The 17,328-nt window shown below is 47.5% G+C and overlaps 7 protein-coding genes and 1 non-coding gene across 8 annotated transcripts; 5 read left to right on the top strand and 3 right to left on the bottom strand.

The window, feature by feature from the left end:
• Positions 1-1,127: 1,127 nt before the first annotated feature.
• On the bottom strand, positions 1,128-1,880 carry GGS22DRAFT_184240 (uncharacterized protein; the record flags this gene model as incomplete). The annotated part of the gene is made up of 1 exon (XM_047964169.1): positions 1,128-1,880. One exon carries the CDS (start codon positions 1,878-1,880, stop codon positions 1,128-1,130), a length of 753 nt encoding a protein of 250 aa, XP_047822494.1.
• Positions 1,881-3,485: 1,605 nt separating this feature from the next.
• Positions 3,486-5,488, top strand: GGS22DRAFT_152106 (Queuine tRNA-ribosyltransferase). Its single transcript, XM_047959612.1, has 3 exons — positions 3,486-4,084; positions 4,156-4,406; positions 4,469-5,488. The coding sequence occupies exons 1-3, from the start codon at positions 4,010-4,012 to the stop codon at positions 5,388-5,390; spliced, it is 1,248 nt and encodes a 415-aa protein (XP_047822493.1). The 5' UTR covers positions 3,486-4,009; the 3' UTR covers positions 5,391-5,488.
• Positions 5,489-6,002: 514 nt separating this feature from the next.
• On the top strand, positions 6,003-7,355 carry GGS22DRAFT_152102 (uncharacterized protein). The gene has a single exon (XM_047959611.1). It carries the CDS (start codon positions 6,495-6,497, stop codon positions 7,038-7,040), a length of 546 nt encoding a protein of 181 aa, XP_047822492.1. The 5' UTR covers positions 6,003-6,494; the 3' UTR covers positions 7,041-7,355.
• On the bottom strand, positions 7,342-8,390 carry GGS22DRAFT_152100 (uncharacterized protein). Its single transcript, XM_047959610.1, has one exon. The coding sequence runs from the start codon at positions 8,293-8,295 to the stop codon at positions 7,516-7,518; it is 780 nt and encodes a 259-aa protein (XP_047822491.1). The 5' UTR covers positions 8,296-8,390; the 3' UTR covers positions 7,342-7,515.
• A 143-nt stretch (positions 8,391-8,533) lies between these two features.
• GGS22DRAFT_152097 (CSE2-domain-containing protein) lies at positions 8,534-9,235 on the top strand. The gene is made up of 3 exons (XM_047959609.1): positions 8,534-8,644; positions 8,701-8,815; positions 8,873-9,235. Exons 1-3 carry the CDS (start codon positions 8,603-8,605, stop codon positions 9,130-9,132), a joined length of 417 nt encoding a protein of 138 aa, XP_047822490.1. The 5' UTR covers positions 8,534-8,602; the 3' UTR covers positions 9,133-9,235.
• GGS22DRAFT_152095 (pyrimidine 5-nucleotidase) lies at positions 9,236-10,439 on the bottom strand. Its single transcript, XM_047959608.1, has 4 exons — positions 10,237-10,439; positions 10,148-10,176; positions 9,612-10,073; positions 9,236-9,539 (listed from the first exon to the last, which is right to left on the bottom strand). The coding sequence occupies exons 1-4, from the start codon at positions 10,293-10,295 to the stop codon at positions 9,367-9,369; spliced, it is 723 nt and encodes a 240-aa protein (XP_047822489.1). The 5' UTR covers positions 10,296-10,439; the 3' UTR covers positions 9,236-9,366.
• A 642-nt stretch (positions 10,440-11,081) lies between these two features.
• GGS22DRAFT_t20 lies at positions 11,082-11,167 on the top strand. The gene has a single exon. It is a non-coding gene; the product is annotated as a tRNA-His (tRNA).
• Positions 11,168-11,483: 316 nt separating this feature from the next.
• Positions 11,484-14,911, top strand: GGS22DRAFT_152092 (uncharacterized protein). The gene has a single exon (XM_047959607.1). It carries the CDS (start codon positions 11,697-11,699, stop codon positions 14,415-14,417), a length of 2,721 nt encoding a protein of 906 aa, XP_047822488.1. The 5' UTR covers positions 11,484-11,696; the 3' UTR covers positions 14,418-14,911.
• The last annotated feature ends 2,417 nt before the right edge of the window (positions 14,912-17,328 follow it).

Genomic DNA, 17,328 nt, shown 5'->3' with positions numbered 1-17,328 from the left:
GATATACCAGGCGAGAAAGCCACCATATTTAGCTCTACCCTTTTCAACCCTTTGCATTAATGTGGCTACGTAACAGTTTATATCACACGCCGTCAGAGCTGCCAAGGCCGAGGATCCTAATCGTGCCGTAATTACGCTCAGCCACATATTCTAAGACAGCATTATGCGCCTGGATCAACCGGATCAATTTTGACTATGTGGAAAGCCGGGCAAATGTGTCGGCTATACCCAAAGAGGCCTTCCGCACGGCGATAGCCCGATTTTGCTGTTGAACAAGTCGTGTACGTTAGCCCGTCTCAGCGAAGAGCTATCACCTACCTAGCTGCCTAGGTAAGGAGGTAGTCCAAGTAAAAATATGAGAATATCGCTAAATGTAATGTAATGACCGTCTCGAACTTAACCCTTACCCATGGCATCCTAGTAACGACTCCGAGGAATCTGAAGAGAAAACGAAATAATGAGAGCCATTGGTTCTATGCCATAGATGATCTCTAGTTGTGTTCCTTGGGTAGGAACAGACGCATACGTGCATGCATCAGAGACAACCCCATCAGAGACATCTCAGTCCCAGAAGCAATTCTCAGATTGCGTAATGCGATCGACGAATCTTAAAACTTCTGATAGAAGGCAGTCCGTTTTCTACATCGAGAAGAGACCAATTTAGCGGTAAAGAGACTCGTATAACCTCGTAGGCTGGTAGGTAAACAGCTCCGTGAAGGCCGAATACCAAATGAAACTATCGTTTAACTCGCAAGCGTACACTTGCTACGGACGTCTGATGATCTACAAAGTCTCAGAATCAATGAACATAACTGGTCAAACTAGTGACGCGCAGGACGTATGACCCTGTTTTTAAGAAAGCCTCATGTAGCTACTATTGGTTTTCAGGGAAGTGTTGTTGACTTCCAGTCGAAGCAAAAAAGCAAAGGGATAATGTAAGGAAACCCGTAAGCGGTGAAGGCGTAGATTTCAGCAGACGTACATGTACTTAATAATTGACTACGATGAAGGCGGATTTCAATATTTATATCATTATTATTAAGCTGGCTTGTTTCAGCATTGTAATTATACCTAGAGCTTAGCATGTATGTATATTAGGCATAGGAGACAGCCATTCACCGCTCCCCCTATGCATGGTGTATGTGGTCGTGAAGTGAATGATCATGGTGCGTATGGTCATGGTGTATATGGTGTGTGACCTTCGACTTCAATACCAGAGGAGGCAAGACGGGTTGCTCGTAGAACTCCTCCTTCGTATCGCTGACGGTGTAGGTAGACCCGACCTCGTAGAAAAATGATTCCTTAACTTCGGAAAGTAGTCGGCAAAGAACCATGATGTCTCCTGTTGGATCGACTAGTCCTATATCCTCGTGGTCATCGTGATCTTCATAGATGTGCTCTTCCGCCGGGGCGTCTGCGTCCAGGACTAGATAGACCTCTTTCACCTTAGGGAAGCTGTGCATCAGGGCATATTTGTTGTATGTCTCCCATGGGCGTCTAATATCAGGATTGACATAGTCGATGGCGAGGTTGATAGTATCGTCGGTGTCCAGGACAAGTTCCGTAAAAGATCTTATGGCGTCGTCGTAGCCCATGTAAGGTGGTCGAGGTAGGTAGAGGGTGTCAATTTCTGGACAAAAGTATATCTTAGGTTCGTGGGAATTGGTGCCAAATGATTTTTTATATATCCTCAAGGCTTCGAACCGTGATTCTCGGCATGCATGCAGGGTGGGTGGTGGCACTGTAGATGACGCACACTCATCTGCTCGGTCGTCGTACAAGACCTCGACGACCCGAGGGTGGCAGGTGTGTCGCCATATCTGAAGCCTCAACTCTGTAGGCAACAGGGAGAAAAGAGTAAATGAATCCAGGTCTGACATTGTGGTCGCAAGGCTCATGAGACACACGGACGGGATAGGAGAGGACAACGGAATTGAAGACGATGACGGCTGCGACGACGGCACGAGAGGACGAAGAGACGACTACGAGATCGGGACTACCTACAGTACGGGATCCGAGAGAGTGAAGTTACTGAACTTGACCGAATGGGCAGGCTGAGTAAGGTATATGTATACGGATGGCTAAGGCCAAGGACCCTCGTGACAAGGAAGGCGGTCTCTCATCTAGGGAGAGAGCCCACTTACACGGGGCGGCGAACTGAAAGTAGTAAAGAAACTACAATGTACGTATAGAGGAGGGATGGTCCCTGTTTGCTCTTGTGTAGTACTTGGGATTTTTTCGCGAAGTATTTTCGCGGGTACGGTCGTGACACTTGATCTGGATTGGGCCACAAGGGCCACAAGGGCCATGTAGAACGCCAAGGATGAAGATCGTCCGGGCACTACACCTTTGGTCGCCAAGATTGAAGATCGAATGAATTCTCCTATCGGCCTGGAGACTAAGAGAAGCCACACACGTACCCCAAGACTCCAGACTTTGGAGTCTCCAAGGACCGGGTGGAATAGGATAGGTTCGACAGGCTGGATTAGGGTGAGACCGAGTGAGGCAGCTCACTTAAGCTCCATTTCTTCTTGGGGACACTTGGGGACGGCCTGTATCGTACCTGGGGGTGACGGGGTTGTATGGGGATTTCGGGATGACGCAAAAAATATAAGCGATTAGTGTATTCTCATCCAAGTAATTGCCGAATTGCGGATGCGGGTGCGGATGTGATGCGAATTAGAATAGGAATGAATATAACCGCGGCGAATCCTCGAAGTTCAAGTTGAGTGAAGCGAAACCACACGACACCACGAAGTTGTCGTCGTTAGATTGACGACGCCCAAGTAGTGACCAGATACGCGTCTCCAATGTCCCAATGCTCCAGTAGCTATATTGGTGTGAGTAGCTACATGAGGTACGTATTGTACGTATCTGAATAAAATACGTATTATGAATATACGTACCGGTGATGACAGTGGATATTATTGTATGGAGTTGATGAAGTTTTTTTTCCCTTCGGTGTTTTGAACTGTCATGAGATACCGATTTGAGAATGGGAAAAGAATAAAAAAGGCTAGAACCGTCTTATTTTACGCCGTAGCGTTTCATTATCCCATTCGACAGAAGAAAAGTCGGGTGGGCTCGACCCGAATCCCCTTCTATTAATGTAAGGAATCGTATGATTTTGGTATTTATGGATGAGTCTGGTGGCAGGTCGATGGAGGAGTTTTGCTAAACTCGATTTTTCAGAGCCTCGTCGTTGGATAGTTAATGCCCGAACGTTCCCGAATTCGGAACTGCTTACAGGGCTTGTCAGGCCACTTCCCACTGTTTTTTTTCTACTTTTTTTTTTTCCAGGTCGCACTTTACAGTAGGTAATTCCCCCGCGACTACCTATAAGTGGAGCGCAAGGCTTCTGGAAAGGGCTGAATGCCCTTTACTAAGGAGCCTATTACCGGCATTAAAATTTCAACCTTGGAAGTTGTTACTGCCCAATTGTTTCTTAGGTTTACGCTTGTGATAATAGAAGTCCAGATGTCAGATCCCAGTCCTGTGACACATGAAAACTTGAAATTTCAATTCTCCTTCCTTTCTTTTCCTTTCTTCTTAGACGAAGCGTACATGCTCAAGACTCAATCGTCGACGGTACATACATACATATCAGATCATGTTCAATTATATAATACATCATACATCATTTACCAAAGTATGTCTCATTTTGTCAACTAACAACTTGGTAATAGAAATCCGTAAAATCTCACAGGCTAGCAAACACACGGACCACTCATATTGATTACCTAGTCCAACTTCCACCGCCTAAAAACTTACCAGATCCCTCTCAGAAGTGGGCATCTAATGCATGAAAAATGAGAAAGAAGATTGAAAAAACTTCACCCAACAGTCTCGACATCTTAATTAACTTCCTTATGCAGCCTCATGCGCATAACTCCACCTAGGTACCAGGAGCAGCAGGAGCACTTGAGGCAGGGACCCGTAAACCTTGTCGCATTCCTAAAACCCTATGACGTAGAGATTCTCATCGGTACCTAATTCAGTAAATAATTTAATGTTGAGAAAGATGGCTACGATCGCCTCTCAATCTTCTCCAGCTCTCACCTTTGAGCTTCTTGCGAGATGTTCTGTGAGTTGAGAGAATCACATGTCCTACAGCTACATAGGATATTTGAAGGGGTTGTCTAATCACCGTATCAGACGACTCGAGCGCGAGCTTCCATCTTAACTCTCCCCCATGGACCGGTTCAACTTCCGATGTTCATGCCCGTGGCGACGCAGGCGTCGTTGAAAGGCTTAACACCTGAACAGTTAGAAGAAACAGGATGTCGTCTCTGTCTTAATAATACATATCACCTCGGACTAAAGCCAGGCCAAGATGTTCTCGCTGCGATAGGAGGAGCTCACAAGCTACAAGGATGGAACCACAACATCCTCACGGATAGCGGAGGGTACTATACCTCCAAACTATCGTCCTTTGAGATCGGAAGCGAACTGACAACCCGCAAAATAGCTTCCAGATGGTCAGCCTCCTCAAACTAGCCAACATCACCGAAGAAGGAGTCCGGTTCCTAAGCCCTCACGACGGCACGCCCATGCTTCTAACGCCAGAGCACTCGATCTCACTACAGAACACGATCGGCAGCGATATCATAATGCAACTCGACGACGTGCTCGTGACGACCTCCCCCGACGCGGCGCGCATGCGCGAGGCAATGGAGCGCAGCGTTCGATGGCTCGACCGATGCATTGCCGCGCACGCGAACCCCAGCACGCAGAACCTATTCTGTATCATTCAGGGAGGGTTGGACTTAGACATGCGCCGCGAGTGCTGTCGAGAGATGGTAGCGCGCGACACGCCCGGGATCGCGATCGGTGGACTCAGCGGCGGCGAGGCGAAAGCGGATTACTGCCGCGTCGTGGTCACCTGCACGCAGCTGCTACCTGAGCTGAAGCCGCGGTACGTGATGGGTATCGGATACCCCGAGGACCTGGTCGTTAGTGTGGCGCTGGGCGCTGACATGTTCGACTGCGTGTGGCCGACGCGAACGGCGCGCTTCGGAAACGCAGTAACACGGTACGGCATCCTAAACCTGCGGAACGCGAAATATACGAACGATTTCGGGCCCATTGAGGAGGGATGTGGGTGTATGTGCTGTCGGCAAGACGGGAAGGGGATGGGGATCACGAGAGCGTTTGTTCATCACAACACGGCTAAGGAGACGGTGGCGGCGCATCTGCTGACTATGCATAATGTGTGGTACCAGCTGCACTTGATGGGGGATGTTAGGCAGGCTATTATAGAGGATCGGTTCCCCAAGTTCCTAAGACGGTTCTTTGCGGATTTGTATACGGATAGCAGTAAATACCCTACTTGGGCGGTCGATGCGCTTAGAGGTGTGGGTGTAGATTTATATACGGAAGATACGGATTAAGGCACTTGCTTTTGTTCATGTGGCTTGTGAAAGGCTTTTTATGTGACGCTCATATGTCTCTGATAGGTACATGAAGCCAACTGATGATGTTGGGGTATACCTCTAGGTATACCTCTAGGGGAGTTCGCGTTGGAGTTGTATAATACAACCTTCTAGGAGAACTTATGAACCAAGTTGGATACATACCTATCTAGGTACCTACATAAGCCAGGAAGCATTTTTACTTACCTAGGTAGGTAGGTATCATGGCCACCTAACGGGTACTTGAGCTGAATACGAGGTCAAGATACTTCATCTTTTGATGGTCGGTTGAATTCCATTATCTACTTAGGCTTTGATGCTAATATAATAAGAAACATCAATAGCCTCCTGGTCCGACAATCAGCCTTATAATCTATGATTTTTAACAATCATCACAATGGTATGAATAGAGTCAATATAAGGAGATTTAATATAATAATAGCATTGCTCATTCATATACAAGATGGCTCAACCTTGAAGCCTCAGTGGCTTTGCGTTGGCTTTATCAGAGCTACTCCGGAGTCCGTTTTCAGAGCGTTCTAGAACATTTCCACCTACATATCGGCGACTAATACATGTCTATGAGAATAGACAAATCACAACGAAGTCAGACAAGCAGCAAGTGAAGACAAAGGCATATAAGATTAATATACTATTTCAAGAGTTATGAACAAGGAGTGAGGGTCAATGCGCTTCGGCTTGTAGACTTTGACTTTGCGGGGAAGTGGAGTGTGCATTGCCCCACCAAGACCTGAACTTTCGAGGACGACCCCTTCGCTCTCAAGGTCGGACTTGCATATTTACATACGTCAGCCCGGTCCTTCCACTGTACGGCAATCTGCAATTGCGACCCTCGATCTTGATTCTATAAGGTTCAATCGTTCTCGCCCGTTGAGATCCAGGTATTCGGGTATACTATAACATTTAAGATCGCCGATAACACAACTACTACACCATCTCACATTCTTTGTGCTCCGTTAGACCAATATCGGAGCTCACTCCTATTTCGGCTTCATACACCTACCCAACTCAGATACACCCCATTTCTAAACGAATCTCACATCACACAATAATCAAATCAACATGGCCACCCAAGCAATGTCAGACCTATCCCTCAACCCCCCAAAACCCAAATCCAAATCCAAGAAACCAGCAGCCCCAGTAGCCGACTCCTGGGAAGACGAAGACGTCTCCGACCCAGAACCAGAAGAGTCAATCACCCAATCCCTAGCAAAAAGCAACAGCAAAGTAAACGACTCCGGATTCGCTGCACCCCCACCAACGCCCGCCTCACCATCCTACAGCGGGACAGGAGTACCTCCATGGCAATCCACATCCACCCCCCTCTCCCCCTCCGGTCTCTCGCCCCCAGCCTCGCCCGCCAGCGGCGGCAGCATAAGCGACGGTGGTCCCGGAGAGCGGAGGAGGCCGGAGAAAACGGACGCGGTGGCGCGGCGGATGATCGCGAGCGCGCTGGGGGTGCGAGCGCCGCGGCCGACGGAGGAGCAGAGGGCGTACGATCGTGCGGTTAGGGAGAAGGAGAGGAAGAGGCGCGAGGAGGAGCGCGAGGCGGAGAAGAGGCGGAAGGAGGAGGAGGATAGGGCTAAGGCGGCGATTTGGGAGGATTAATCGATGGGATTGGGAATTTGGAAAGACGTGGTGCGGGTAGCTGTTATAGTGGCTGCTTTGGGATTTGAGGTACTAGGTATGCCTACCTGAACATGGGAGAGGATGTTGGCATTAATAAAGCGACGACGTGCCTGAATTGTATGGATTCAAAATGGAGCTGGTGAGAGGGATCGTAATTCAGGGGCTCAGTGGATATGATTTCTTACACGTACATATTTATACCAAGGGCAAAAGCTCACGCGACTCTGGGACGGAAGACTGACTTAAACGGGATAATAGATTTAAGAAAATACATATACCTATTTATCTTTTTGAGTTGAATGCAGTGTATATTGGCGTGACATTATTTATATAGGGTATGGTCTACTGTATAATATTTATCCTCATCATCGCGATTACCTGTTATTAGAAGTCTCCACGGAGAAACCCTCCGTCGTTTTCTCGTCCTATCCTCGTAGAGATCCAAGGCCTGGACCTAGACGGGATCACAAGGCCTCCCTCTCCAAGTCAAAACCAACCTCTGCTCCGATCTAACCCCATCCTCACCCTCACTAAACCGCACCCCAACACCCAACCCTTCAAGCCCCTCCTCCTCCGCCCGCCCATTCCACACCATCTGCTCTAACCTCCCGTCCGCCGTACACGACACGAAACCCATAGGCCATCGACTACGTCCCAACGCATCGCGCACACCCTTCGTCGCCGTCTTCTGCGCGACCAAGAAGCCCAAGATAGGCCCCCGGGAGCCGAGGAGGGAAGAGCGCCAGGCGGGCGGGGCACCAGCGAAGGCGCCCTCGAGCTCACGGATCTGGTGAGGGCCGATCCTGGTGCTTTGCGCGGAGGCGGCTTTGCATTGGATGAGGACGCGGAGGGGTGGTGGGGTTGGAGAAGCGCTGCTGGGGGTTATGGGCAACCGCCACGTCCCGAGTAAGTCGATCCCGCAGTCGTCGCGGCCGCCGATGCGTTGGAGGGCGAAGCCGAGGGGCGCGAGGGCCGCGGCTACGGTGTACTCGTACCGTGTGCCGACGTAGGTCTTGGATGTTAGGTCTAGACCGGTGCGCGCGGCGTAGGCGGCGTAGGAGGCGAGGTCGTGGTGCGAGCTGCCGTTGCCTGGGATTTCTGGGTAGAGGAGGGGGTGGGTTGAGGTGGAAGATGAGTGCGCATGGTGAGGTCGGTTGAGAGGGTGGTTATGGGTGTGAGTGGTGGGTGGGTAGTGCTGGCGCCATAGTGGGCGGTAGCGTATAATAGACCTCATTCCATTCCCGGCAAAATTCGCTGAGGTTTTCTGAAATGCTGGTGTGCATTGAAGGTGAATTATTTAGTACATGGTAACTTTGTAGGAGTTAAGTGGTGAATTTTGAGGTACCTCCCAAGGTAAATCTGTAGACGGGATTGATGTGTCTTTATCGATAAGACCTAGCACTCCACCATAATCCTTGTACTGTTAGCCCCACCGACCGTGCCCTGTAACTTCTAAGCTGAAGAGGCCGTGACTTAAAAGCTCAGCTCAGAGCTACAACCATTTGGATCATCATTTTGCGTCAAATCCATGAGCATGCATCATGGGAGACAGGCTTACCCAACTACAGGATGCTGTTGATCAGGTTAGCGACTATATCGCAACGGTCTTCTTAATAATAACTAACTTCCGGATCTCCAGCTCGCGCAGCAATTCGTCGCTAGCATCCATTATATCGATAGACACCACAACCTGGAGACATTAGGTCCAGGCGACCAAATCCGAGATGTAAAACAAGAGCCGGGACAAGAGGAGGGCAAGTCTATAAGCAAATGGCTTCAATATCTACCACATATACTAATACACCACACAGTAGACCCGCATCCCGAAGACGTCTTTAAGGCGTCGCAAGTCGAGCTTGCCCAAGACCTCATTACGAAAGAGCAACAGATCGAGCTTCTCATCTCAATATTACCCGGCCTCGATAACAGCGAAAAAGACCAAGAGAGGAACATCAAAGAGCTTGAAGAGGAACTCAAGGTCGCGGAGGCACAACGGCAAGAGGCGATCAAAGAGAAGGAAGAAACCATGGCGAAACTAGACGCCGTCATCCGAAGCATCAGACGCCCGTGATTATCGAATGATGGATAGAAAGATGTTTATATGATACCCGGTTAGATTAACCAAATTAGGCGTTCTGGACATTATTACTTCCTAGTAGGCTATGGAAAAGGCAAAAGTGGTCTATAATAGTCGTTTATACTATGCGATATGGGCTTTATTGCCCTTCTGATGCTAATGATCTCCTCTAAATGACTGGGCTATACCATGCGACCAACACTTCCCGAGCTCCATGCCTCGCGCCGTTTATGCCGGATTTGATGATTTGAAGAATTGCGGAAATACTCCTCGTAGCTCTTCCAGATGCCTTATCTGGTATTGAGATGCTTGGGTTTCTGGGACCGGTAGACCATCTTCGACTAAGTGAACTGCTGTCCATCCCAGCTGTTTCGCACCGACTGCGTTTGGATACGAATCATCTAGTAAAATCAGCTACCAAAAGTTCGGGTTTCGGGTCTTCGGTATTTAGTGATTAATACTATTTTACTTACCGACAAAATAGCAGTCCTCGGCTCTCTCTACTCCAGCCTCCCTCATCGCTTTGGCAAACATATCCTTATGCGGCTTGCATATGATGGGATCTTTCGAATAGTCGCAATACGTAAGGCCCTCAAATAAATCGTCGATGCCTAAGAGCTTGACAACTCTTTGGCCATGTGTGATGTAGGCGTTAGTCAAGAGCCATAGTTTTACTTTGGAGGTATCGATATCCTCAAGTAGCTTCCGCAGTTGTGGGTTCCGTTTGATGATGCCCTCTAGGGGTAAAGCGTCGTCAACCTTGGCGTTATAGTCCAAGGGGTCAATCTGGTGGTGGCGCACCAGCCCTTCGATCGCGAGACCGTAGTTCCTGTAATACTCCTTGTGCAACTTGATGGCTTCCTCTTCTGGAATATTGAGATGTGTCGCAAAGTACACATCGATGAGGTCGGCCATCAGGTCATGGACTTTAGTGCCTAGGCTAATAGTTAGCATGTGTCGTTTTCTTCATTTTCCCCCTCTACTTGTTCTTTATAATAGCTCAACGTACTTCTGGGATAGAGGCAATTGTCGATATCGCTGTTCAAGGTATTAGTATCCACCTAATAGTCCGAATACTGTAGTATGAGAGGAGCTCACAAGAATAAGACAGGTCTGGATGTTGTCGCCCCATTGGGCTTTGCCGTTTGCGATCCCATAGCTTAATATTTTGTATGTACTAGGTAGTAGGTATATAGAGACAGAGTTTGCAATAAATTTATATAAACGATGCAAACTGGTTATAAGTAATTTATAAACGAATCTCGGGGTAAGACTTCAAGTGAGTAAGAGCAATAAAGGGGTGACAATGAATAGAGTTGTTGGGAACTAAAGAGAATAACCACCCGCTGAGACGAATAGGAAGCGAAGTAATTGGGGAATTTAGTAGAATGGTTTAGAGACTAAGCAGTTATCACAATCATCCCCTCATGTGATATAATAGGTATTTACATTTCATTGTTTTAAATAATGTCTATTCTCAAAATTTATAAACACCTCATATTTAAGATAACTCTTCGTAGTTAGACTAGGTATATTGTAGTCAAGTCCGGGTTGAGTCACCGGCGAAACGAGACATCATGAGCGATGAAGTAATCTGAAAGCAGACGAGAATCAGACCCTTGGAAAAATCCACCTTTCCTAGCAGTACCCAAGAGCACTAACAAAACCGTATCCCTGATTGGCTTAACTCTGTTCTATTATACTATAACAGTTACTTTGTACTGGACTGTAATTCATTCCTTCCTCCCCTCCTACCTCCAAATAGACGTTACGCATGTGGCAGACTACTCGGCCACTAGTAAAAAACGGACTCGGTCAAACCTCGGATCCTAGTCAAAATTCCGGTTGAGTGCGTATATAGACGTAATTTTGTAACCGATTTTCAACGCAGTACACTGTCCCTTAGTTGGGTTCTGCTCTTTTGAGTCATCAAATTTGAGTTGGGTGGTGTAGTATAATGGTCAGTACAACACGTTGTGGACCAGATACTGCTCCCGTGTAAATCTGGGTTCGATTCCCAGCACCGCCAACATTTTTTGCCTGATACCCAAAATATACCTAATTATAATATGTTGATTTTTGACATAAACCCCCAACAATGACATATGAAACTATTTGTTCTTTGAAAGAAATAGCAAAATCGAATTAGATTGTACTATTAATATCGTAGTTACCTTGACTCCTACTCAATTCTAAAATGTGGAAGTTACAATGTCGATGTGTCGGAGGTACGTACACTTTTTAATGTGGGCCACCAATGCACGTTGCACTAAAGAAAAAAAATAACATTTGAAATTCCAACCAGAGCTTAACTCGTCATGCGACACGTCTTTTCGTTTTTTTTATTTCCTTCCTCATCAACTTTCCATCTTAAAACAACGCTCTTGATCATATCGTCATCTAGACGATATCTTCAATTCAAGTGATCTTCGCATCCATTCAACGAAAACAAAAACAGTCTCGTAATCGTATACAAATTTGTTGCTCTTGTTCATTCTTGCACGGTGGTAGTCCTTGATCTATGGATGGTTCTGTTGCCCAGCTGATTCCTCGTAATCATGGCACAAGTTAGCAACCCACAAGAACCCATCGCCATAGCTTCAGGCTATCAGCCGGGCGGTCAGAATGGAAGCTTAACAGCAGCTGATCTAGAAGGGATCCGCGAATATCAGAAGGTTATCAGTTTTCGAGATGCCATAGTATCTGGCAAGCATCCTCGTATCAAGGTTGTTACTGCTAAGCCTATTACTCCAGCTCAACAACCCCAAGCTACTTCTACTATGCCCGCGACAGAACGTACAGCACGTACAGAACGCGTTGCATCCTCATCATCATTCGCACAGCCCCAAGCCTTGCAAAACCCACATATACATGCACATGCACCTAATCTCAACTCTCACCAGGTGGACAATTATAATTCATTCATGGCCAACTTACAGCAATCAGCTGTCGCCTCAGCTGCGACTGGTATTTCAGAGCTATCTGTTGCATCTGCAGCATCTACTTTTATCCCAGGTGTCTCAGCACCTTTAGATGATAACAAGACCCTTCGAGACCCTAATGACAAGGCAAGGTATCTTGAGAAACAACGGGAAAAGCTCGAACAGGAACTCGAACAACAGCTTCATCAACGATCAGAATGGCGATCCTCATCTGAGCATATTGACTTAGATCTTGCAGATGTTTTGGCGAAGGCGTTAACTGTCGTACAAGCTACCGCTCCGATCTCTACCGGTACTCCTAACGCTGCCACCATTTCCGACTCGAGCGATTCTTTCGACGATAATACGTTTTATTCTAGTTCGTTTGAGACCCCTGTCTCGCGTGCCTCACCTCGAGTTCAGAAGGTAATAAGTCAAGATGTGCCAGTGCAAGGCCTCGTTACTCCCCTACATGGACCACATGCGACGCCAATGGTCAAGCCGCAGCCTAGGTATGTTTCTCAGCCGCCCACTTACTCCCCAACACCATCGTACCAACAACAGATAAGTCAGAGCGAGCAGCCGACCCAGACCGCGAGTAGTTCGCGCCCATTGCCGCCGAGCACCGGCATTCCACCCAAGCCCACCCAAGGTCCCGGATCATCGTTGGTAGCACAGTTCCACCAGTTACATTCTATGGAACCGCAGGTTATCAGTTCAGACAGCGGCCCTGCAAGTAGATCAGACAATGGTAATACAGATTCGGATCAGCCTGGTGACTACAGAGCTCGCCTCGCCGGCTTACTTCCTGCTCCTCCCTTAATACAACAGCAGCCTCAAGGCCTATTAGTTCGTGCCCACGACCTTTCGCCGTATGCCCCCCAACCTGCGCATATTTCGTCGTTGGCCACAGTTCGAGTACCGCCTGCGTCTGATCCAGAAATCAGCATCTTGCCGGGTGCGCCGGCACAGGTAACCGCACTGAGACAACAACATGGAGTTCTTACTAGTCCTGAGAGTTCCCCTCAAGGAGAGAAGAGAAGCAAGAAAAAGAACAACAAGAAGAACAAGAGAAAGGCTGAAGCGAGAACATCAGATGTCCCAGGATCTCCTTACATCAAACCCGAACCTCGATCGCCTTCACCTTTATCGGCACCGCAATTTGCCAGACCTCAGAAGCGATTACGATCTGACCCACACCAACAGCCGGAGATAGTGTATGAAGAGACGCGAATCGGACGACCAGTTTCTGTACTGCGTCGCGAACCGTTTACTACAACACATGCACCAGCCGCACAATCTCCCTACGGATTCGAGAGAGTGGATGATCCCTACGCGAGACAGGCACGCCAGTCTGTAGCTCCGGCGAGCCAGAGATTAGAGCGCACCGTGTACGAGGAGCGACGGCATGATGAAGCGGCTGTGCAGTATATTCAACGCGTCCAATCCCCCTACGACTACGCGCCCCCCTACAGTGTTGTTGAGTCGCGACCTTTACGCTCGGCCAGTTACTCATTAAACCCCCAGTATCGAGAGCTTTCTGCTTACCCGCGGGATGGCCGAATGAGTGTGCGGCCTTATGCTGATCGTGCTAGATCGCGATCGCCCATTACGATCGTTGAGAGACGCTCGCCTATCATGGCACCCCCTGCGCCCCCGCCTCGAATTCTAGTTGATCAATATGGTCGCGAGTACATCGAACCTCCTCGTGCTAGCACCGCATCTCGTCATTCGGCCGTACCAGGTCCGCGACCAAGTGAACGCGAGGTTATATACGAACGAGTCCCAGCGCGTGTTCCGTCTCGTATGTCTAGGGAGACATTTGAAGAAGATGGGATTATCTACCGACGTGCGTCGCCCACATATCCTCCTCGACGCGTAGTCACACAACCAGAATATGGAGTGGATTACAGAAGCTACCGCGAACGCGATTATCCGATACAACCTATTGGAGGAGCACCCAGTCCGGACTTTATGCCGATTCGAGGAGCAATTGGCGGTCGGGTGCCCGAAGATATGTCTCGGGGCTACCTCCCTAGAGCGACAACAGTACGGCCAGCGGAGGCTGTACCGTATTATCACAGGCCTGATACTGGACGACCGGATTTACCTCCTAGACACTATGCAGCCAGCGTCCATCCCGAGGTAAGACGAGACGCGGTGCCTCCGGTAGCTAGGGAGTTTAGCGTCAGACCGGTAGAACGTGATGCACACAGACGCGAATATAGCGTCCACCCAGGAGATCGTCTCTATAACAGACCACTCCATATAGACGACGACGTCACCTTCATTGAGCATCCTCAAGCAGCTCAGCCAGAGATTATTTACACAGAAAATGGTCGACGTCAACCTTATTAGTGAGCATATGCTGCCCAAGGATTTTATGCATGCGAATTGTACATTATGGCCGAGTCTGCGGAGGACTAATGGGAGATAATGCGCCTCATTGGTTTGCCTACATACCTATCTAGGTAGGTAGCCAATGTTGGCATAATTCGGACATGGCTAAGAGTTCGAGCCCTGCCATGGTTTCGATGTTGTACTATACTGCAATACAGTTGTAGCCGAGTGTGAGTCTGCTCGGCATTGGCATTGAGGTGGGGGTTCGTGGACTCAGGCATTGCTCTAAGTGCCCAGTGTGTTTCCTGTGGAATTTGGGCGGTGGTATGCAAGCTTCCCTATTCGACGAAGCTTGATACAGTCAGGTGCTCATGTACGCACTTGCACCGACTGTACATAATTTTAGGCTCCCTCAATCAACCACACATAGGACCCCAAATCATTCGGCATTCCTTGAGTGAAAGTGACACGGTACATGCTAATGATTTTTATTAATCTTAGATTATAGCAACTCTGATCTGCATAGACGAGGCCAATATGTGAACTAGACAAGGGATGGACGTATGAAGGCGTTCCTCTTGCATGTATTGTAACCATATTGTTACCGACATTTGATTGTGGTTGTAGGATGTCAGTAGGTATGTTAACCGAAGCGGTGGTCGGCAATACACGCATACACTCCGTCCACAATCCGGCTATCTAGAGGTATAGTGTCGAGGTGGAAGATGGCTGACTTTGCCTAATAAGAGTATGCAAGTATTCGGTAGATATTCAAGTCATTTGTCCATGATGTACGTATATAGTAGGTACTTCTATTAACAATTGGCCTTTGAAGAATCATCTTTCCTTTCTTCTCCGTTGATTTATGAATACCTGAATGCCTAATAAACATAAAATATAGTATCGTCCAGCTCGGCTCGGGATTCGGAACCGCATAGCTTACGATGGGGGCTACCAGCCCTACATGTATAAGCCGTCCCACCACCGGACCCTCGGCAGCCATCACACACGCACGACGCGCGGCCCCGGATGCCCCTTAAAGGTATGGGAATAGGGGTTACTAGGAGGCATTAGGAGGCATGAGAAGTATGTCAAGATCTTGAATTGGGACCAATATTTTAATATAGAAAGCTCCGTGGCATACTCGTAGTCGAAGATTGTTTACCTACTTTGGTGCTAAATATGTACGACATCAATGCTTAGTGAGGTAGTTGGTATTTGTTGGTATTGTTATGTGGCACTCTTTCAGGGGTTCGGGCTTGACTTGGTCGTATAATTTGTTATTACTCTTCTTATTCCTATTCCTTCCTTGGAAGCTTAAGTGAGATGGAGAGACGGAGGATAAAAAAAACTTGATGAGAATCGACAAGGGGAAATGCTCAGCTGAAGCTTCACGAGGCAAAGACGAGGGGGGACCCTAACTAACTTAGTTAATAGCTACATATGCTACATATATGTGTGCATTATTTTTGCTACGTGTTTTCTCCTGCTTTAATAATTCCCGGACGATTAATAAAGAAAGGGATGAGAGGAAGCGCGGGAGATCCGCCAACTCAGATCGATACATTAGATGTGTTACCTACAGGACCGTAGTATGCAGTAGTTTAGATATCTATATCTGAGTTACGCGCCGTAATCGATCTGATTGTCTGATTCTTTGATTCTTTGTCGGCTCGAGCTTCCAGTTTATCTGGTGTTTACGTAGATATTTTTGGTAGTTTCGGTATTTTCGCATAGTATTAGTCTTGCGATGTACATGTACGAATCCGTAGTGTAGAAGCTGTACCGTACTTGATCAACAGTGGTCCCGTGTACCGTGGCTATGTCTGTTTGGCATGCACCTCAAATAGGGTAGACTAGGTAGAACGGACCATAGATATGAAATTTGATAATTGACATCCCTGTATACCTTATAATCCTTGAGTTCGTGTTGCACTCATTCGACAAAGATTGACTTAGATGTTGCTTCCATGTCTTTTGCACGGACCAAAAACCCATCGAAGACAAGACCTATCACGACTATTAATCACAATTTCTTGTCTTCGATAACCTTGGAAGTGTTAGATATGAGACGTGTAACTGTGTCTATGTAGTAGAAGTCTCGAACGACTGAACCAAACATTGAACATCCGATAGAACTCGAGTAAGTAAGAAACCTAGCGTTAATCATGTCAACTGGCCCACGGGTACATGTATATGTACTACCCAGGTAGTAGTTAGCTGAATAATCATAGTCAAGATCCACATATACCTACCGATATAGTACAGTACAGTGCAATATCCATGTACTCTTTTTCCTCGTACTATGGATGTATATATTTTATGTACATTAAACTTCCAGGTTGAGGAAAAAGAGATCTTAGCATGAAGCCCGAACAAGGGCCAAGAGCCAAGGCAAGATTCAATTTCTATATATTATTTACTATATACAGTATATTTATACATATTTGCTATACCTGGTATCTATATCGACTGGTAATAATTAAGTTAGAACCGTTAAATATAGGTTATCTTCTACCTTATCTTTCCTGGAGTGCTCACATGTGTACGGGTCTGGCTTTTACCTGGTAGGCTGGCTGGCAGACAATAGGCAATAGGTAAGGAGGGCGGTTGGTAAAATCTCACAGCTAATGATGACGAGAGAAAAGAAATCACCTCTACCTTTTCGATACCGTGTACCTACGCTCTACATGATCGTCCATCTTATTCATGTAGACTCTAGGGTTCAACTGTTAGGTCCAACTCAAAATTGTTAGCAAATTCTTGTGCGTTTGCTCCTGCAAGTACCAAGCCGATGATAATCACGAGGTACATACTATATCAGGTGTTACGATACCTAGTACCAAGGTATACCAAGGTATCAAGGTCGGTAGTGTATGATAGAATTCGTGCTAGCGACCGCTACGGTTTATTCGCAGCAGCTGCAAGC

Source organism: Annulohypoxylon maeteangense, assembly GCF_022496945.1.
Source record: "Annulohypoxylon maeteangense strain CBS 123835 unplaced genomic scaffold GGS22scaffold_2, whole genome shotgun sequence".
Classification (NCBI taxonomy): Eukaryota; Fungi; Ascomycota; class Sordariomycetes; order Xylariales; family Hypoxylaceae; genus Annulohypoxylon; species Annulohypoxylon maeteangense.
The sequence above is the reverse complement of the archived record's forward strand: the minus strand, read 5'-3'. Positions and strand labels throughout refer to the sequence as shown.